Here is a 23088-nt window from a genome sequence, read left to right as displayed (position 1 = left end):
ATAAGAAAAACTATGCAAGGCTCCCATGTCATTGATGCTGTGGGCAATGGAGACTTCATGGAGGTTCACGATTTTAGTGAAGGTCATATCCAGGTCTATGTTACAAAAAAGTTTCTTCTGAAGCTTGGAGAGGTGTCTCAGTGGTTAAGAGCATTGGCTGTTCTTGCAGAGGACCTAGGTTTGATTCCCACACCCTGATGGAGGAGTGTTTATGTGTTACTTTCATTATTAATAAAGAAAACTGCCTTGGCCCTTTAAGAGAAAATTAGGTAGGTGGAGTAGACAGAACAGAATTGTGGGAACAAGGAAGTAGAGTGGGGGAGACCTCTCCGAGATGGACGCAGGTTAAGATCTCTCCTGGTAAGCCACACCTCATGGTGCTACACAGATTACTAAATATGGGTTAAAGGAAGATGTGAGAATTAGCCAATAAGAGGCTACAGATAATGGGCCAGGCAGTGTTTTAAAAGAATACAGTTTCCGTGTAATTATTTTGGGTAAAGCTAGCCGGGTGGCGGGACACAGCCCGGGCCGGGTGGCGGAACACAGCCCCGCCGCTTCACATTACAGTTTGGCGCGCCAACGTGGTGACCAAATCCACGTAAAAACCTGAAAAAGCTTTAAATAAAGGAGAGAGAGAGTTTAACACGGCTTTTTGCTGTTTGCCTGGACATGCTGTAGAGAGATCTCCTGTTTCCGCAATAGCGGCACAAAAAAAAAAAAAAAAAAAAGCTGAGTCATTTTAAAATGCAGCTTCCTGCGCTGTGCCGCCAGTGCAAACTCTGGCTATATAAAGCATTTCAGTGGCTTTTATGGACTGGATGTTTGTGTGCCCGCTGGGGATCGGAAAGAAGGTTCTCTGAGACCATGCTCTGAGGCAGGAGTGGCTCCGGCTCTGCTCCGCCACGCTGAATTGTGCTGACCTCAGGCAGGAACTATCGTAATTACCATGATAACAGCGCAGTTAAGGTTTAGACTTGGCTGTAAACAGGCGGTACTGTATTACCCCTACCTGGCGCAACTTAAGTTTTTAAGAAGTGGTTAACCTTTTAAGAAGTGCTCCTGGATAGTAAAAAATTACAGATTCACAATAGAAAAGATTCAGACATAGAAGGCCTTTAAATGGCTCACGTAGGTTTAAAAGAGAGAAAAAGAAAATATAGAGAATAAAGTTAATGCCTTAAAAAAAAAGGTTAAAGTCTTTAAAGAGACAGAATATAGATAGTTATAGATTAAAAGAAGTAAAGTGATAGAGTAAAAATAAGCCACGTAAAAATGGAAAATTCACAGAGAGTCTGGATTATGTATTTTGTTGTGTTTTCTTTGATTTTTTTGACTGTAAAGGAGCTAAGTACAGAGAGACATTTCATTATATGGGCTGCCAGGCTATACCAGAATGGACATCTTAACGGTATGACTTCAGGATTTGGATCTAAGAACATGATGCTTTGGAAAAGAGTTTCTTCTTTTGTTTTCACAGAGGACGAGACTCTGTGGATTGCTTCTATCCCAATATGGTATGATAGACCACGCCCTCCTGAAAGGTTGCTGTGAACATCTTCAAAAAATTACTTCACTCAACTGCCAACTGAGAGGAACCTAGCACACAGGTTATACCATGAAAGACCTAAATAACAACGCCCCCATTCAGCAGGAAGCAGTTTGGAGAGAAAAAACTGCGCCCATTTTCCCAAATATTGCTTATAAATGTTCTTTTACATTTAAAGGGGGAGATATAGATATGAATTTGCATTGGTATAGATTTTAAGGTCAATTTTGTTATATGTATATGTATTTCTGATCTTGATTAAGCTATTGTGATTGTAGTTCATTTTAAAGAATGTAATGTATAATTAGGAAATATAGGTTGTTAATGGATAATCATCGATTAATAGTCAAGCTTGTAGTCATGTTAGTCATTTTCTAGATGTGCATAGATATATTTCAGATAGGCATTCTTCATATCTTTCAAAGACTGCAGAATATGGCATTTAATGTTTTAATAACTTAGGGTTTTTCATGACAATGAGACACGTCTGCTCCTGGCAGCACCAATCTACTTCAAGAGGAAGATGGGCATCGAAGAGGCTACTTATGGAGTTTGTTAGCCATTTGGGCAAGAAACTGCTCTTGCCTGGACTGTTGCATAAACTGGACACAAGGAACCCACAGAAAGAGGACTGCTAAACTTGCCTAAAGGTGAGATGGTCTCTCAGGGTTCCTGATTCGTGAAAGAGTCTGCGAGACGTTCTGCAGGACACAGCAGAAAGTGACTGAACTGTCTTTGGAATTTTTCTGCTTCATGGAAATGTCTGCTGGATACTGTGGGCCTGAAGGCTGAAGATGGATGCCCCAAAGGTACAGAGGAACTTTGGGTGACTGTCCAGGCAGCGAGTTGTCTCTGTCATTTCTAGAGTTTTATAAGTTACTTATTTCTTGTTTACTTAGGTAGCATTGTATCCTTCTGGAGTCTTTGATGGAGTTGAAGAATAAATAGATAGTTATAGCTTTCCTTAGTTATGATAAAAGATAAAATAGATTTAAATATTGTAACTGTAATACTTGCTTGATAACTGTTTTGTTACATGTAATTTTACTATGTTAAAGTTAAAGCCTTTCTTTTTTGTTTAAACAGAAAAAGGGGAAATGATGGAGGAGTGTTTATGTGTTACTTTCATTATTAATAAAGAAAACTGCCTTGGCCCTTTAAGAGAAAATTAGGTAGGTGGAGTAGACAGAACAGAATTGTGGGAACAAGGAAGTAGAGTGGGGGAGACGCTTCAGGCATTCGCCATAGTGAGACTCCATGCTGCTCCTCTCCGAGATGGACGCAGGTTAAGATCTCTCCTGGTAAGCCACACCTCATGGTGCTACACAGATTACTAAATATGGGTTAAAGGAAGATGTGAGAATTAGCCAATAAGAGGCTACAGATAATGGGCCAGGCAGTGTTTTAAAAGAATACAGTTTCCGTGTAATTATTTTGGGTAAAGCTAGCCGGGTGGCGGGACACAGCCCGGGCCGGGTGGCGGAACACAGCCCCGCCGCTTCACACTACAACACCCACATAGTAGCTCACAACCATCTGTAATGCCAGTCACTGAAGATCTGATGCCCTTTCTTGACCTTCATGGGCACTCCCACATGTAGCATACAGACTCATAAAAAATAAAACGATAAACTTTCTTTTCAGAGAAGCTCCAGGCAGAACTGGGGCCGACTCAGGTCGGACCCACACATGGTGTAATATGAATGCACACCGTGCAGACTCAGGTCGGACCCACACATGGTGTAATTTGAAGCATACCGTGTGGCAGCAGCATACGTACCTTCATTCTGCATTCTTTTAATAAGCCTTCTACGAATTTCCAGTTGGTTTGTGCAATCACAGCAGGTGAGAGATCTGACAACTTCGGTTGCCTCATGTTCTTTCCTAAGCTTCGCGCCTCTTGCATATATTTCTAAAAATCAGGAGTATTTTGAAATGTGTAAACATTCTTTTCTACTTAAAACTTACATGAACAAATACAACAAGCAAGATGTAAAAAAGGCCTTAAGTGTATGTGTATAAAAGCAATTAGGGTTTTAGTGCTCTTGATGGAAGGCAGAAGACATGTGTACTCCTCTTGAAACAGTTAACTCTTGTGAAAAGGAAAGTGACAGAAACATTATTAAGTTGAAATTCATTCAAAGCCAGGAGTTTCATTGAGTTTAGTCTTTTTAATGGGACCACCACAATTATAATTAGTTAGGATCAAGAAAAGACTCAAAAACAAAGACTTCACATCCCTTAATCATCTGGGGTACTACTCTCCAGCCAAATCCTCAGCTCTAAATTTCAATAGTACCAGTATTGTACTGTAACTAGTTTTATGACCTCAATCATATCGATGAGCATCTAATGTTGCTGCATCTCACGGTATGATGCACGCTATAGTTCACAGAAAAGGCTGAAAAGCATGACGTGCTGCAAACATGGGGGCTCGTGTCTGCATAAAACCTTCCCTGACTTTGTGGCTACACACATAAAAACACAAAAACATCCATTCCAATATTCTTGAACTTTGTTTAGTCAATTTCCATAAAAGTCAAAAACAGGGAAGGGGCTGCAGCTCAGAGCTTGCTCATTGTGCACAGAACTTGCAATCTGTCCTGAGTACTACTTAAACCACATTTGGTGGTGCACACCTATAGCCTGGGTACTTGAAAGGTGAAGGCAGAAGGAGGAAAAAGATTTCAAGGTCACTGACGTCTAGTAGCAAGCTGAAGGCCAGGCTGGGTTACTCAAGACCATATCTCAAAACAGCAACAATAAACAAGCAAGCAAACCAAACAATCCCCATATACCTAGTTAGTGCAAAACTATAGTTTCTGCTTGTACGCTGCATCAAGATTACAAGGCAGAGTCTCTAAAGATACAAGTGTGTTAAGACCACATTTTTAAGAACTGCTCTAAATCATGTAGTATAACTAGTGTTTTGTTGCTGGTGAACTGACACATTTACAGGCACAAACGTAAATCTATCCTTATCTTAAGGGGAGAACGGAATACTATAAAATGTGTAAAATCCTTTGCAGTCTTTGAATGTAAGAGAATTTGTTTCCCCTACCTGCTAAAGCTGCTGAAGGTTCCACAGACTGAGAATCAAGTGATTAGTTTCTCTCAATATACATGACAAAAGGCAACATTAACAGCATAACATGGCTTCTCAGTCTAACAATTTTAAAGAACCATTGAAACAAATGAATTCCCTGTGTGACAGGTTCTTCAGCACTTACATGCACTTTTCTGCTTTAATATTTTTCAAAGGAAAAAAAGGAAAATTGAGAATGAGAAAACTATTATCAGTAAGGACATTAAATATAGCAGTGGGCATAGAAACATATTTAAGGTTAATTTTCAAGTAACTAAATGTAGGAGAAAAAAAAAGCAGTTTCAGAAAAATCAATCTGAGCTACAAGGTGGCATCTACATGAGAATTATATTTTCATTTTCTATTGTTACTTGGGGACAGAATTAAAAGCTAGATATAAAGATTAGTAAAAATACATTTTTAATGTTTAAAGAGCTTTCCCACTGGGGATACAGCTCAACTGTAGAGTGCTTGGCTAGCACAGACAGAACCCTGGTTTATCCCCAGCACCGTATAAAACCTGGGGTGCCGGGTTAGAGAAATGGTCCCGAGTGTGTGCTGATTTTGCAGAGCACTTAAGTTCGGCTTCCAGCACCTACACCAGGTAGCTCAGGTAACTCCAGCTCCAGGAGTATGTGATGTCTCTGGCCTCCATAGGCCTGCACTCGAGTGCACATAGCCTCACAAGCATGAACTTAATTTAAAAATAAAAATAAAGGTCAGGTGTGGTGGTCCACATCTTTCATCCCAGCACTAGGGAGGCCAAGGTATGATTTCTGTAAACTGGAGGTCAGCCTGGTCTACACAGGGAGCTTCAAGACAGCCAAGTGTACATAGTGAGAACCCGACTCATAAAACTACTACCACCACAATAACAATAATAAATATTATTATTATTAAAAACAAACCAAAATGGGTATAGTGGTGCATGTTTTAATCCCAGTACTTAGGAGGTGAGAAAGGAGAATCAGAAGTTCAAGATCATCCTTAAACACATGCCAGGTGAAGGCAGGCTAGGATATAGGAGTTCCTGTCTCAAAAACAAAAGCACAGGTAATTGCTCTTGCAGAGGACCTGGGTTTGGTTCCTGACCCCACTTCACAGTTGGTTCAGTTCACAACCAACTGTAACTCTAGCTACAAGAGATCCAATGCCTTCTGAGGGTACTGTACTCATGTGGCATACACATACTCAGACAGATAGACAGACACACACAAAAAGCAAAAAAAAAAAAAAAAAAAAAAAAAAAAAAAAAAAAAAAAAAAAAACCAAACCAAACCAAAAAAAACCAAAAACAACAAAAAACCACCAGGATGTGGGCGGTGCACACCATTAATCCCAGGTCTTGGGAGGCAGAGGCATGCAGATCTCTGAGTTCCAGATCAGTCAGAGTTATACGGTTGAAATTCTGTCTCAAAACAACAAAACAAGGACAACAACAAACCAAGAAAAGCAAACAAAAAATAAATAAATACATAATATAAAAGCAATAAGCCACTAGTAAATATATATGAAATTACAATCTTGTTTAATAAACACTGAATTTGAAACTAAGTACCTTCTCCACAGTTTTCTAATAGAGATTCTAACCTTCTAATTGGAGCTAACTTATTGGAAGACAAGACTACTATAAATGTAAACTAATAACATAACAAGAAAAAGTTGTAAGCCAGAGTCTCAGACCATTCGTATTCTCAGGTAAGCAGGGGTTAGAGCAAACTCGTATGCATGAATAGTGGGAAGATACCCGAGCCTGGACATTAGGAGTCTTGTGCTCAGCTCTGCTCTGCACGTCCATTTAACTGTGGGCAAATTTCTTGCTGGAAAGCTAAAATGTCAAGTTAGACAAGAGAACCTCAAAGGTACTAACAATCCATGGTGACGAGCGAGAGAGTTTTCTGAAACACAAAATGTAGACCAGGAAAGTAAAATGGTGCGAAGACAAACATCTAGCAAAGAGAAAGTGAAACTCAGCTACCTCTGCACTTGTGCGGAAAAAAGGCTTAAAATAAAGAATTTACATTCCTCTCCCACTTAGAAGAAAAGCAATTTGTTATCGAGGATATGTACACACACGTGTATGTGTGTGTATGTGTGTGTGTATGTATTACATACATACACATATATACAAACACATCCCAATGACTCGGGATTTGAAAGCTGTTTTACTGTCAATAGCATAGAATTAATTGTGCGAGCACATTCTAGCACAAACAGGCAGAAAACACAAGATGAAGCATAGAGCAAAACATGCTACATGCACTCATGTGTGTGTGTCATTCCAGAAACACCAAGGACAGGACCCAGGAACATCTTGGGAAGCACTTTCGGGGCGAGGACATACCAGGCAGCACTCAGAGAAGGACTTTTTAGGAAGCCGTGCAGGAGCAGTTGGGCCCTGATCCCACTCCCAGAATGCCATGGAGTTCTGACAGACCAAAAGTTCCCCCGAAGGCTAAGATGATGGCGACGTTTCAATGACAGAAAAGCAGAAAAAGGAAAAGGAACAAGAAAAAGAAAAAAGAAGCAAAACCTGCATGCATATGGTAAGGTCACAGCATGGAGAGGGCAGTGAAGGAAAGGCAATGGACAAGAAAGGCTTCAGTTTGGAAGGATGTTTTCTGTTGTATTTCTACACATTTGAGCTTATGAAACAATGAACAAGATTTTTGTTTGCATTTTTTGATCACGAGATGAAACAATTATTTAAACATAATTTGAATTTTATTTTCAATGAATACAAATAAAGCATATAGATCTATATCTAAAAACAGTTCTGGCACTTCTAAAAAATGGTCAGCAAGCCAAAGAGAAAGAATGCATTAATATATCTTTACTTACTAACTTTAAATTATATTTGAAATGTAGATATATGTGTACCTCAATGTTGCTCCCTTCAGAAGACCTAATAACCAAAACTTTACCCTAAACACAGCTTCTATTAGATTTAATACAAAGAAATACAGCCCTATTTTAGATGAATAAAAGGACAAAACTGGAAAAAGGCTTTCTGTTACACTTCAGTATGAAAATAGTATTTTAAAGTAAGATGACTGCACCCCGGGCAGGCAGACCACATACCTCCCGTAAGTCATTGTCTAGTCCAATGTGCTCAGAATGCTGGCGAAGGCGTTCTTTCCGGCGCTGTGCTGTGGCATTTCGGCTCACCCAGCGACTGGAAAACAAATACGCCAAGACAATATAGACTAAGGAAACCATCCAAATAAAAAGACATGAAGAAATAATGGGCTGGGCAGTGGTGACAGCCTGTAATTCCAGCACGGGAGGCAGAGGCAGGAGGATCTCTGAGTTGGAGACCAGCCAGGTCTACAGTGAGTTCCTGGACAGCCACAGCTACATAGAGAAATCTAGTTTCAAAAAACCAAAACCAAACAAAAACCAAAAACACCAACCTCCTTCAAAGCAACTACACAAAACCAAACCAAACAACAACAAAACAAAACAACCACCCAGAAAGAGTGAGCCGTTCTGCACGGGAGGCTGACAGCAGCTGTTCTGTTTTCTGCTTCCCTTGTTTTTTCTTTGGACAGTCTTGCTGTGCACTTTTGTCTGGCTTTGAAATCATGATCCTTCTGTTTTCTGTACAACCACCATGCTCAGTCCTTTCAACCAATTCTTTTCAAAATATGCTTAAAGTTATAATTTTAGATACCATTTAACTTACCCATTCAGAGCACTCAATCTAATGGGTTTTGGATATTCACAACCATCACCACAATTAACACTTTTTAAAAACTGAGATTAGGAACTGGAGAGAGGTCAGCAATAAGGAGTCCTTGGTGCTTTTCCAGAGAACCTGAGTTTGGTTCCAGCACCTGTAACCAGTTTCCAAGGATCTGATGCCCTCTTTCAGCCCCCAAGGGATCCAGTGTCACATGACACATTCACACAGACACAGATGCACACAAACATTTTTAAAAAATAAAATTTGAGATTTTAAAAGGGAGGTACTAAGTGCTAGATACATAATAAACATAATAACAAGTCAGACTTTTTTTTTTTGGTTTTTCGAGACAGGGTTTCTTTATAGCTTTTGGTGCCTGTCCTGGAGCTAGCTCTTGTAGACCAGGCTGGCCTCGAATTCACAGAGATCCGCCTGCCTCTGCCTCCCGAGTGCTGGGATTAAAGGCGTGCGCCACCACCGCCCGGCTTCTGCAGCTTTTTTTAGAGCCTGTCCTGGAACTAGCTCTTGTAGACCAGGCTGGCCTCGAATTCACAGAGATCCACCTGCCTCCTCCCCAGTGCTGGGATTAAAGGCATGTGCCACCACCGCCTGAATTTTTTTTTTAAAAGACATGTGTAGCTCTGGCTGTCTTGGAACTATGCAGACTATACTAGTCTTGAACACAAGATCCCCCTGCCTCTGTCTCTCCATGCTGGGATTAAAAGTGTGCACCACCACACCCAGCATCAAGTCAGGTCTTAACTCAAGTTGATCCCTGATTATATCACATAAATGCAAGTCTCCTTGATGTGTTCCAAGTAAATATAGGTAAATATTTTTAGCAAAAAGAATATTCTCAAGCTCATAATTTATAACACCTTAATTGTAGTGTCCTAAAAGAATAAAATAAATTTCTGAGTTTCTACTTAAAAAGATTAACTTTTATTTTAACTATGAGTGTACACGTCTATGTGTAGGTGCCCACGCATGGCATAAGACCCTCTGGAGCTGGAGTTACAAGTGGTTATGGACTGGTCCTGAGGCTGTGCTCCTCCCGTCTCAGATTCCTTTGTGCTAGGACTGCAATTGTCAGCCATCTTGCTTGCTGTAAGTTATATCTCTATTTTTAATGCTTTTTATCCTCATGCTTGAAAATGTTTTTTATTGTTATATTAATTTCATTGTTAAATTATTTCTTCTTCCTGAAACAGTCTTTCTATGTAGCCCTTGAATTTGCCTCAGTTACCCAAATGCCAAGATTACAGGTATGTACCACCAAGCTGGATTCACTGCTAAATCTTTAACCAAGATAATCTTCATATATACTAACGGTACAACCAACACTTACCAAATAGATGGATGAGAACTATAATGTTTGCAAATGGAAACAAAGACTGCTAGGGCAACAGTGTACTCATTTATATCCAAGCAATTCAAACAATTCTAGAACATTTAGAAGTAAAAGAAAACTCGAGACCTGGAGCTGTAGCTCAGTTGGCAGAATTCTCACCCCACGCGAAACACCTTCAGATTCCTCTCCAGCATTACTTAAAACAGAAGGCTGATCACACCTGCAGTCCCAGTACTCTAGACACAGGCAGGGGTGTCTGCATCACACCCTGTCCCTAAAAGGCGCAGGGGCCATTGCAGAGGGAATGAAAAGACGGCAGAAGCCAGGGGCTGAGGAGAAAGGGTGTGAGCTGCCTCTGCCTGCAAGACAGACTCCAGCATTCACCAAGTCCCACTTCTTCCAAAGAGCAGCTGCTGGAGGGAGAGTCAGCTTTCCTCAGGGCACATGGTCCCTGCTAGGTTGCCCATGCTCCAGAGGCTGGTCCTACCCTCTCACATACTGCCAGCACTAATTAGAGTCAGTGGTCTAAAAAATAAACAAGTAAGTGTGGACATTAGTTGGGGAAGGACATGTGTGTGTGTGTGTGTGTGTGTGTATGTGTCCTTTTCCCCTACGTAACAGAATAAAAGTCAAGTACATACAGTGGATCAATTAAATTTGAAATTACAAACAGGTAAGCTATTCAGTGCTCACACACTGCCTAGCTAACACTGGAGAACGTTGGCCTTCTTCCATTCAGCCAGTCACGCAGGTAAACACACACTTACTTGTTATTGGCTGGTCCTGCTGCCAAGACATCCGACTGTAGCTTTGGAAAGAACCCTTGCTCATATTTGCCTTGGCCGATTTTCATATCAAGTAGATGTGGGTGAATTGCAGTGTGATCCATTTTCATCAGTCTTTGCTCAATTGACTGGGCTATAAATTAAATTTATAATTAGAGGCATTTTGTTCCTAAAACACTGTATCATATATTCATGCACCTACAGAAAACTGAAATCATCCCGTCACTCAGAAACAGATTTTTACAAAGGCCATTGATAATCAGAAATATGACTTTAGAAAGATTACTTTTAAATAAATAATGAAAATATTATATATACATACACATATCCATAGGGAACATATAGCAATATAGCTTTTTAGTAATTATACTGCTAGGGAATACTGAATATTCAGAAATTATCATGCCTACTTTGTGAGGTCAGAGGTTGTGTCTACTCTTAAGACTTTCAAGGGCTTATGTCAATAGTGATTTGTGGCGATTGGTCGGGAAAAGAAAATTATATTACTATTTCTTGTTTTTCTACATAGAAATCACAAGGCTCTGAAGATACAAGATCAACTGCAGATAGTTTGGGCCTCCGGGTTCACCCGCAAATCAAAATTCTTCTTGGTTAGAGGAAAACAGCAGCAGAAGCACATAAACACAAAAACACAGTGCCAGAAATAACACCCTTCTCTATGTCTTTTCCTTTTTCCTTTTGCTGGGGGGAAGAAAGCAATTTTACTGATGAAAGAAATAATGGGGCCAGGGCTAGTGGTACAGGCCTGTAAGCTCAGCTAGTCAGGAAGCTGAGGAAAGAGAATTGTGGGTTCACAACTTTCTTATGCAATTTATTGAGACTGTTTCAGAACAGAGAGTATAAAGTACCTGTGCGCTTCTCTGTTATGCCCAAGGCAAGGCCCTAACTTCAGTTCCCAGCACTGAAGACAAACGCACACATGCCTGCACTGCACCAAGCACTGTCTGTGCCAGACGAGGGAGCCATGGACTACAGTCTCCTTTGACAGTTTCAGGTCTTTAACTTCCTGGGAACCTCATCTAATTTTCAGGCATGCTAAGTCTATAATGGAACATTTTCAAAAGTGCTTCACACAATTTCTGCGACGAGAGTGGGATTATCAGGCTCCAAGGGGCAGAGAGAAATCCATTTTAACTGGTAAGATTTTCCAGATACATGTTAAGCTAAGAAGCTGGCACTTCATTCTGTTTAAACACTCTGTCAGGAAGAGGGATGGAATTCTCCCAGCGAGGCACTCACATGACTATTAAAAGCCATAATTCTGTGAACAAACAACTCCATTCATCTATCTCCTCAGTTTCTAGAAACACAGAGAGAGGTACTTGCCACTTCTTGAAGGGTCTCCAATAATTGCCCGTATACGTAGGAATATAACAGTGACGAAGACTGCATAAAAGTTACCATTTAATACTTCTTTCCTTAAAAATGCTAAAACCTGCCAGGCAGTGGTGGCTCATACTGTTAATCCCAGCACTTAGGAGGCAGAGGCGGATGGATCTCTGTGAGTTCAAAGCCAGCCTGGTCTACAGAATAAGTTCCAGAACTGCCAGAGATACACAGAGGAAAACAAAAACAACAAGCCCCCCAAAGGCTAAAACAACTTTATTACTCCCACAACTGAGCTATTTAAATGAAGATGGAAAGGAAGGGACAAGCGAGCAACAGAAGCAGAAAAGAAGCAGAACAAGGAAGCTACATTTCCGTTTCCGTTGTGTGCTTTCATCCACTAGAAAGTTTTGGTCTCAAATAAAAAGTGTCACTGTTTTCTTCTGAGACAGGGTTTCTTTGTGTAGCCCCAGCTGTCCTGGAACTAGGTCTGTGGACAGGCTAGCCTCGAACTCAGAGAGAGCTGCCTGCCTCTACCCCCAAGTGTGCGCCACTACTGCCCAGCAAAAGTACTGGTAATTTTATTGAATGGTAAAAAATATATATATTTCTATTCCACAAAGTATGGGCTGGGAACTAGGCATAAATGCGCAAAACTACATGAATTGGATTGGTACATTTTACATTTTTGTTAATGAATAAAACCACTAATAAAAGAATAAGGCTTTAGGTACTTGAAATCAGTCAGATCTGCATGCACTCGTGGCTCCACTGAGAACCACAGCTCAGTTTCCCCGCTCACAGAATGACAGCAAAGCAACAACAGCCATGCACAAGCCCTGTCACTAGGACCGCATGTGAAGGCGTACCAAAACACACTGCCACACAGGAAAGACTCAAATGTTGGCTATTACTTATTTAACAGAATGTACTTCACAACCAGACAAGTCCAGAAAAATTCATAATTCTTTCAGAGAAACTGGTGTTAGGGTTGGGGAAACCTTTAATTTGAATAAAAAACCCAGAGATTTAATTTCAAGACATGAAACTATATAACTAACTGTACCACAAAGCAAACTTGTACTGTTTTAACTATGTAAACTAGACAGCATCTCAGATTTCCTTGTTTTTATTTTAGACAAAATCTTGCCTTAAACTACTGGTCCCTCTATTTTGGCTTCCTGAGTGCTAGGATTCAGACATGTTCCACCATGCTTTGGGTTAACTATTTAGTTAATAGCTAGAGACAAGAGGTGACGGGTAAAGAGGCAGCATCAGTACCAAGATAGAGATTATTATTTTCTAACATAAGGAAATAACAAAAATCTGCATCTTTTGAATGTCCATAAAAATAGGGATTCACAGAAGTCTGAAAAAAAGTATAAAAGCTTCTTGATAACACTAGGACTAGTCAATGATGTTCAAAATGAAAATCAACTTCAGGTGGGCGGTGGTGGTACACTCCTTTAATCCTAGCCTCTTGGGAGGCACAGACAGGCGGATCTCTGAGTTAGAGACCAGCCTGACCTACAGATCAAGTTCTAGGATAGGCAGGGTCACACAGAGAAACCCTGTCTTGATAAACAAAAACAAAATTAACTTTGTGCTGTATAACTCAACAGTCTATAAAAAGAAATGATCATGAATTTTTAAAAAAGGCATGGCAAATATACCTGCTTCTTTTAAACTGTTGCATTTCTGATAGATAGATGTCCGCAGGGTGGGTGTGGGTGCCCTTACGTTATACAACCTTATCTTCTCAATCCGAGAGTCAAAGACCCGAAGCAGAGGGTCTTTCTCTTCCCACTGAGACATGATTTTATTATCAATAAAGGTGGCGAACATCTGTGTTTCAATGAAGCGTGAAAGAAACGGCAGGTAAGGCTCAGGCTGGTCAGAGAGGAAAGAAGCCTGTAATGAGATAATTAGCAAATTATTAATGAGGTCACCTTAATATTATATAAGATGAACATGAACAGTGTGTTAAGGTTATTATTCTTCATTTGACATTTAAAGTCTTACAGATCCATTTATTTTGCCTCTCCTCTACATTTCTAGGTTTTCTGGCCACTTAGGACTTTAGCATTGATCTTACCTTCTAAACCTGACTTACATCAGTATCCTGATGGCCGTTATGCAGAAGAGAGGACATCATCAGTGAACAATGGTGGATTAAGGTGCTATACAGTGGACTGTCAATCATCCACTTCACCTACCATTACAGCTGGATCTTCTGCCCAGGGAATAATCTCTTCTGTTCCCTGTGCCTAGCCTAGAAATGAACCTCTAACCAAAAGGCCGCAAGATGAGCGAGTGACTATATATCAGATTATATACATATCAAAATTATATATCAGATATGTATATATACATAGATGCACAGTAATTTGCATGTGTTTATGCAAGAACTTAAAAATAACCATATGGGATTTGTGTCTATGGGTAAAATTCTTTTGATCTTCAAGCAGATGTTTTTCTAACTCAAGATTAAACTCCTTCCATACCTATGTTAACACAATTGTCTGTGATTTAAAGAGAGAAAAGATTGCCTTAAAAAAAAAAAAAAAAAATATATATATATATATATATATATATATATATATAAGGGGATCTTCAAAATGATACAAGCTGTTCTTCCCTCTTACTAGCTTGCGTGATGCAATAAATTATAACTGGCTTCCATCTGAAGCACTCACATTCCTTTGTTCTCTTCAGTTCATGTGTACCGTATGTAGGAATCCTAAGCTTGGTTAAACTTGTAAGTGAACTCCGCTGGGTTGGTTTTGTTTTTCATTCTTTGACTCTTCAAAGTTAGATGTGGTGTCAGAGTCAGAGGAGAAAAGAAAGGTAGTTCCAATAAAAGTTGTTATTTTTAGTATTCATCATGTTTCTTCCTAGAATATTTAATTTTCCCATTTATTACTTTAGGGGATTTTTAATAAAAGCTTCTTTACAGAGCCCACTTTTCAACTGAAAGCTTGCATAGGTTAATGTACTTATATAAGTACACATATCCATCCATATTCAGATAAACTCACAGCAGTCTCTAGAAATCAGTTCGTCTCCTTAATGTTATTTCATAAACATTGAATTTACTTTTTATAGGACAGACATCTCTCCCTCTGAAAATGGGTCAAACATTGGCTTTTGATGCTCAGATTCTTGTGTCCTATAACATTTAAAATCAACCAGAAGCTGATTTTTCAAGACTACTCTGCCTTACATATTTCCTTGGTGGAAAATAAGATGATTCTAGCTTTCTGGAATCCAACATGTAAATTCCATTTTCTTAGGGGTTATACAGAAAAAATCCACTTCTAATATAAAACTACACAGAGAATAAAAAGAACAAGGTATTAGGATATTAACTTAAATAAGAATTTGAACTGCCCCAAAGATAGATCATGAATGTGTAAGATTAGTTCTTAAAGTGGAGAAAAGTGTAATAAAAACTAAGCAAAATGGGAACAGGTCCTAGAGCAGAAATATATTTAAAAAGTGGTTTCTTAATATTAAAGAAGTTTAATCAAGCATAAAGTACACCAGCAAGTTCTGATGCACAGTATATTATCCTCCATAAGAAAAAATATAACACCAGAAAATAATCTTTGATACTACACATTTAATAAATACTTATTTGTCAGACGCCCTAAAATTAAACACTTATCATCTTGGAGTTTAACAGCTCCTTTGGGAAGTCTTCTATGACACTCTAACAGCAGAACTACACTTGCGCAGTAACAGCGTCCCAGTGCCCTGAAGGGCTCCACAGACATCTCTCGTGCTTTTGTCTGTTGAGAGAGATCTGGGGTGCATCAAGAGCATTGGGGGGGATGCAGCAAACCTTAGAGAGAAGCTTCAGAGGACAGCAAAAACTTTCCTTCTCTAAAAACTTTGGAACATAATCTTAAGACTAGCAGTAATGAAACCAAATTTACCCATTTGTTCTCTTTTAAGATATGAAAGACGTGAAATTAGGTTTATGAAACCTGTTAACCTTTAGATGAACAAGTTGGGTGTTACATCATTGGGTGAAGGCTATCAGTGAGAATTTGTTAGAAAAGGAATGGGCTTAAATTTTCTAGAGTTGGTCATAAAACAAGAGTAAATAAAACTCTTACAGGAGCAGAAGACTCATGAAGATCAAGATCACATATATGTGATATAATAATTTAATATACAATTCAAAAGCCAGTTTTATGAGCGGCCAGTTTGCTCTCTTGAGACTGGTCTCAAACTTACTACGTAGCAGAGGGTGGTCTTGCATTCCTGACCCTCCTGCTTCTACCTCCCAAGGATCTGCTTTCTTGTGAAACTATTTTATCTAGCATTAAAAAACTTAGTGGGATGGAAGAAGGGAAAAACCTGTGCTTACAAAGTTAAAAAGACTAGTAATATAGGTCACTACAATCACAGAGAGGAAAACTATGGTTCTTTTTACTTTGTCAAAGTTCTGCATCTGTTCCCGGTTGGTCAGCCAGGCCTCCATGTCCTGAGCGGTCTGAATCACAAACGCTTCATAATCTGCAAACATCTGTATAAAGCGGCTGGCAAAGACCTCTCGTAGTTGTACGTTGAGTTGGTAGTCCCTCAATTCTGCCTCATCACACTGTAATTTCAAATCCTTTTCTTTTTCAGTCAGAGAAGCTGAGAGGTCCGTTTTTTCCACAGTCACACCAGTCCTGTCAGCAAGAGCCTGGAGGCGGGCTATGGTTTCATTGCCCTTCATCAACTCGTACATGCTGATGCTGCTGGTGGGGACATTGCCGTTCTTTCTGTCGTTAACCAGATCTTTCAGAACCATGTTCTTCAGTTTGGTGGCACTCTCACTACAGTGGAGGCTGCCTTCAGGAGGAATCCCAAATTGGAGAAGAACTTCAGACAACTCTTGGATAAAATCCACCTTATTGGGGAACTGTGGAAATTCTTCAGGCAATTCAATAAAATGGTTGTCAATATCCACGAAACACAAATTAGCCTGCAATAGAAAAAAAAATCACAAATGTTTTGTGAAAATGTACAAGGCTGACTTATTAAAACTTAAATGACTTCAGAGGGCTCCAATATTGAAGACCCAAAGCCAAGTTATCTTGGGCTATATTTAGCCTTCTAAATAGCATTACTGTACACCTGTGATTGGCCTAACATCTCTGCAAGTTAGAAATTTACCAGTGAGACCCTTTAGCTCCCACCAACCTTGTGGAACTATTTTATCTGCATACAATGTTTAATGGCTAAGAATTGTCACAGAATACTTTTACACTGTGAAGAAATGTCTTTGCCAACGCACCTTCTTGTTGACTTATTAAAGAGTTGAATGGCCAACAAGTGGCCAGGAGAAGAGAGGCAGATTTCTGAGGGGAGAGGGAAAAGAAATCTAGGCACATGGATTTCCAGAGACTCTGAAGAAGTTGCAGATACAGTACAGAACAAAGGCAACCAAGCCACATGGCAGAATGTAGATTTTAAAAGAAGGTTAACTTCTAAGAACTGATTGGAAACAAGCCTAAGCTAAGGCTGAGCATGTCATTACTGGGGAGCTGGTGGTACGAAGACTTGTTAGAAAGAATGCCATCACATACTTGAGGCCGTAGCAGAGCCTTCCCTGCTTACCTACATTTTCCACCAACACATTTGAGAAATTCATGAAACTGTTATCACATTAGAACATGGTATTTAGTGTCATTTAAATCCTGGCTCTCAGGTAAAGATCACTCATATTTATCTCCAGAATAAACATCTCTTATTCCCTTTAAGTTGAGAACTGTGCTTCTATGGTGACGACTTGAAAAAAATTAATGTTCTATAATATTCTATTATAAACAGAAACAAAGTATACCATACTTAAACAATTTTAGAAATACCAGACCCCAGGCTAGCCTTGAGTTTGCTATATAGATAAGATGAACATGACACTGATCCCCAGTTCCTTCGGCTTCCTAAATTTTCAGGCAAACACCAACCAGGCCTGGCTCAAAAATTATTTCTTTACACTGCATTTTTTGGTGGGTATGCGTAGTGTGGAAATTGAGACTGGAGCCTTGGGCACCCTAAGAAAGTTCTCTTCAGTACTTTACACGTTATTTTATGATAATCTTTTCAAGGCTCAGAATTTTATCTGTGAGTGAGATGTCAGGGATCGAGCCCAGGCCCTTCATCACACCAGGTCTGTGCCCCACGCGAAGTTACATAGGCCAACATATAAGGTCAGAATCTTTTAGTCGTTAATTTTTTCTAGCACATAAAACAAGTTGTTTCATTATAACATTTTCTTTTTAAAGATTCATTTACTATGTATACAGTGTCCTGTCTGCATGCATATCTACACACCAGAAGAGGGCATCAGATCTCATTATAGATCACCATGTGGTTGCTGAGAATTGAACTCAACTTCTGGAAGAACAGCCAGCGCTCTTAACCTTTGAGCCATATCTCCAACCCCTCATTATGACATTTTCTACATTTATACTTTGGTCCTGTTGGCCTGTCATTTTAATGTATGTCATTTACTTTCATGCCTTAAATATATATGTACACATATTATTAAACCTACATTCTGTATAAGACTTTGTCTTCCTCTCAGTTACCCTCTCAACCTTCCCATTAGGTCCTTCTACCATTTGTGTGTGTGTGTGTGTGTGTGTGTGTATATGTATACGTATCTGTGTGTATGTATATCTATATGTGTGTATCTACAGGTGTGCATGTGTAAATATGTATGTGTGTACACGTATGGATATGTGTGTATATGTATGCGTGCGTGCGCATGTATGTATGTATGTATGTATGTATGTATGTATGTATGTATGTATGTATGCATGCATGCAGTATGATTAATAAAAACCCAGAGAGAGATATTGGCTTTTAACCTGAAGGTTACAAAAGCAAAACAGCCACTGGCTCTTACCTCTACCTCAGTTCCAAATGGTGATCCTGCTTCCAGGAATGCTCAGTATGAGACCGTGTCTGAGAGCTGTCTCCTCCTGTCTTATATTCCTCTCTAGGGCTGGGATGAAAGGCCTGTACCATTACCACACGGATTCTATGACAAACTAGTGTGGCTACTGGGATTAAAATATGTGTCACCACTGTCTGGTCTGTAAGGATGACCAGTGTGGCTGATTTACTCTCAGATCTTCAGGCAAGCTTTATTTACTAAAATATAAATGAGCTGGGCAGTGGTGGCGCACGCTTTTAATCCCAACTCTCGGGAGGCAGAGGCAGGTGGATCTCTGTGAGTTCGAGGCCAGCCTGGTCTAGAAGAGCTAGTTTCAGAACAGACTCCAAAGCTACAGAAAAACCCTGTCTTGAAAAAAAAAGGAATGAAATATCACTGCATATACGATTGTATCTATGTGTGTATGTATATGTGTACCTATATGTGTATATGTATATATGTACTGTTGCAGGTACATGTGTGTATGTGTATACACACACACACACACACACACACACACACACACACACACGTGCCTGTATGTATGTATTAAAAATCTAGATTCCACGTAAAGAAAACACACAATATTTATCTTTCTGAGCAGGTTTATTTCTTTAACAAGATCTTTAGTTCATACATTTTCTAACAAACGGCATATCTTCCCTTTTTGTGGCTGAATAAATTTTCATTGTGTATGCAAGCCATATTGTTCTTTTTAGTATATCTGTTATACAGCTATACAGACTCCCTATCTTGGCTATCATGAATAGTGAATCAACAAATATGAATTATGTAGGGATCTCTGTGGAGTTCAGTCTTAGATTCCTCTGGAAGAGCTCTTAACTGCTGTGCCATCTCTCCAGCTTCTGATTTAAAAAAAATTTTTTTCCTAACACAGTGAAGATGAACAAGAATGGTTGAAGGTGAAGACAAGACTGTGATCAACGCTTAGTGCTGCACTTTTCTTCTCTCCCCTCCCCTCCCCTCCCCTCCCCCTCCCTAAAAGATAACATAACAAACAGCTACAAACATCTATCATTTTAAATCATGAGGTAAGGGAGTAGGTGGTTAATTATAAGTCTAGGCAGCTATATTAGCTACATAACAACTAAAATAATACTTTCCTGAAAGTGACATTCTTATAACTATTTTTAGAAACTTTCTTGCTAGATTTAGTCATTTTATTTCAGAGTTTTCAAGGGAACACATTTAAGCACATTTAAGTCTCTTTGAAAAGACTGCTTTACTTTTATTTTTTATTTGCTTTGGTTTTTTGAGACAGTGCAATCCTAGCTGTCCTGGAGTTCACTTTGCAGACCAGGCTGGCCTCAAACTCACAGAGATCTGTCTGCCTCTGCCTCCCAAGTGCAGGGATTAAAGGTGGGTTGATGTGGAATTCCGCTCTGTATGACATGAATATGTTTTATTACCATTGGTTATTAAAGACGCTGTTTTGGCCAATGGCTTAGCAGAGCAAAGCCGGGGGAAAATCCGAACAGAGATATAGAGAGAGAGTAGGCAGAGTCAGAGAGATGTGATGCAGCTATGAAGTAGAAAGATGTCAGCCACCAGCCAGAACCTTACGGGTACGTAACAGCCTCGTGGTGATTCATAGATTAATAGGAATGGGTTAATTTAAGATGTAAGAGTTAGCTAGAAATATGCCCAAGGTATTGCCTAAACAGCATTGCAAGTAATACAGCTTCTGTGTTATATTCGGATCTAGGAGGTAAGGAAACAAGCCTACAGTGGGCACCACTACCACCTCCTTTATTTTTGTTTTTTTGAGACAAGTTCTATTACAGAATATTTGATCATATGATTAGCCCCAAGATTGCATTATTTGCTGGAAAAAACTGTTTCTAGTTGTGGTGTGGCTCAGTTATAGCGTACACCTTTAATCTAAGAGCTTTCTGCTTGAATATTGTAAAAAGGATTAAATAAAGTCAACACAGATCAAAAGGTGGAACAAGTTAAAGTGAAGCTCAGTTAAGAGGAATTTTATTAAGAAAGGTGATAATCAAATAGCTAATAATGTAGTTAATCATTATGTTTTAAATAGGCCATATCATTCCCATCAATATTTCATTTCTAAGCTTTCCATTCCAATTGAGTAGCATTAACAAGAGCAAAAATTTAAATTTAAAATGTTTTCAATTACTCTTGATTATTTTATTCCTAAATATTTGAAAATACAACTCGGAGAAGGAATAGTATCAATAAGCTAGGGGTTACACAGATCATGCCAACATTAAGAACAGGCTAATAACTGGCCACAGCTGAAGACGGCAGGCGGTGACCTATCTGCTGTCTCCATCGTCCCGCTTGCTGAGACATATTACTTTCCATTCAATGGAGGTAAAAAATAAAATTTAACTCAATTAAAAATAATTTTAAAGGAATACTAAGTCTGGACTATATACTGCTTACGATGGCTATTCGTGGTTGTCAATGTGACAACATCTGGAACTAACTAAAACCCAGAACGGAAGGGCACACCTGTGAGGTATTTTTGCTTAATCTGAAGTGGGAAGATCCACTTACAATCCAGATCTTTCGAGGTGGGAAGACCCACTACTAATCTGGGCCATGCCTTCTGCTGGAAGCCGACCCAAGGACACGCAAGAAGGAAGCCTCTTTCTCTGACTGCTTGCTCTCATTCCGCTAGCAAGTCTATTCCTTCACTGGCATCAAATATACATACATACACATATGATTAATATGTATATATGATGAATATATATTCATTCTATAAATTATATTACTTTAGAGTGCCCTAATACACTGCTTCAAAACAAAATTTATAGAATGAGGATGAAGAAAAAGTTAAATGCTTTTAGAATAATAAAATGGCAATATCACACTAATATTGAGCCACCTTCAGAAATGTGTAGTTGTGAAATTTGTTACTGTCCTTTGAAGGGTATCTAACTAGTAGTTGTGCTACATCGAGTATCAGAGAAACAGTTTGCAGGCTAAGGCTCAGGCCCTAACCAAAAGTACCGGGAAGATTCAGGTGTGACTACTGCACAAAGACAACGTTATGTAATAAAAGCCATGACTGAAGTCAACAAACGCTTTACCTCTTGTGGAAGTTCTAATTTAGACCGGTCAGTTCCTTCTTTTGACTGAAGACCCATCAGGTAAGGGACAGGGGCATCGAGAAAATGCAGCAGAGAGGCGGGGAGGATGGGCACATAAACATGCTGCCACTGAAACGGGAATAAGAGTGTGGTGATGCCTTCGGCCACAGTCATCAGGCGCTGATAATCTGTACGCACAAGAGACAGGAGAGGGAACAGAGTCCAGGTGAAAACACGTGCCGCAGCTAACAGAAAATATCAGGAAAAAATTGTGTTAAAATACATCTTTTTGTACTGGAGAGATGGTTCACTGGTTTAGAGTACTTACTGCTCTTAGAGGACCCGAGTTCAATGCCCAGCACCCATACGACGCCTATCGAAAATAGGCAACTCCAGTTCCAGAGGCTCTGACCCCCTCTTCTGACCTCTGAGGCTACCAGGCACACGGTGCACACAGACACATGCAAGCAAAATAGTCACACACAGCACAGGATCGTGGAGGAAGACGGCCAGTTCCAGCTCATCATAGTCAGCGAGTTAGCTTATTTCACCTGAGTTGCTTGCACAAAGTACAGAGGCAGGATCACCACGCTTCCTGAAAGCTCTGGGACCTGAGTCATTGGCATCCCCTTCCTCTCCTCCCCACCAGCCTCTCCCGCCAGGCTCTTCCTTTACAGACCAGAATTCAGAGAGATCAGCATTTCCAGAGCTGGGATCAAAGGCATGTGCCATTATGCACACAGCCCTGAATTCTTAAAATGTGGAGGAATCAAAACCTAATAAATTGTTTTTGCTATCTAGCCTTCTGAAAAAGTACAACATTGTTGCTATGAATCACTTTCACACACACACACACAATCTCCAATTCAGAGGTTAATTTTTCTCTCCTGTGTAGATGATCATGGCTACAATTTTGATAATCTGATTTTTTAAAGATAATCTTATTTTAGTGCTTATTTTGTAAGTATAAAGAAAAATCAGGAGAGCTGTGCAGGCGGCGGGCGGCTCTCATATCTCTCGGTGACGGCCGCTGAGGCCTGCCGCAGTTGCTCTTGGGTTCTTCTGCCAAGTGGGGAGGACCTGCAGGTCTCCCGGGTGGAACTGCACTTCAGCAATGAAAACGGGAGCAGTGTTTCCGCCTCTGTCTCTATTTATAATGGGATATGGAAAAACACGGCTGGATGCTCAGCATGGATCTGGACGAAGGAGCTCCAAGAGCTCTCACTGCCAGCCCACCTCGCTCCCAGACACTAGACACCAACAGAT

General features: G+C 39.8%; 1 protein-coding gene across 7 annotated transcripts in view; it reads right to left on the bottom strand.

Annotated features, from left to right (window-relative positions):
- Positions 1-23088, bottom strand: part of Dennd5b (DENN domain containing 5B) — a 119584-nt gene that overhangs the window by 35456 nt on the left and 61040 nt on the right. For all 7 annotated transcript variants that reach the window (XM_042054492.1, XM_042054491.1, XM_042054487.1 and 4 more), the window contains 6 exons: positions 21823-22010; positions 16244-16780; positions 13476-13713; positions 10438-10588; positions 7716-7809; positions 3330-3461 (listed from right to left, as the gene is read on the bottom strand). In XM_042054492.1, the coding sequence (XP_041910426.1) occupies positions 3330-3461; positions 7716-7809; positions 10438-10588; positions 13476-13713; positions 16244-16780; positions 21823-22010 (1340 nt within the window). The remainder of the gene's footprint in view (positions 1-3329; positions 3462-7715; positions 7810-10437; positions 10589-13475; positions 13714-16243; positions 16781-21822; positions 22011-23088) is intronic.

The sequence above is a fragment of the Arvicola amphibius genome, chromosome 2, assembly GCF_903992535.2.
Source record: "Arvicola amphibius chromosome 2, mArvAmp1.2, whole genome shotgun sequence".
Taxonomy (NCBI): Eukaryota; Metazoa; Chordata; class Mammalia; order Rodentia; family Cricetidae; genus Arvicola; species Arvicola amphibius.
This window is presented reverse-complemented; position numbering and strand designations above follow the sequence as displayed.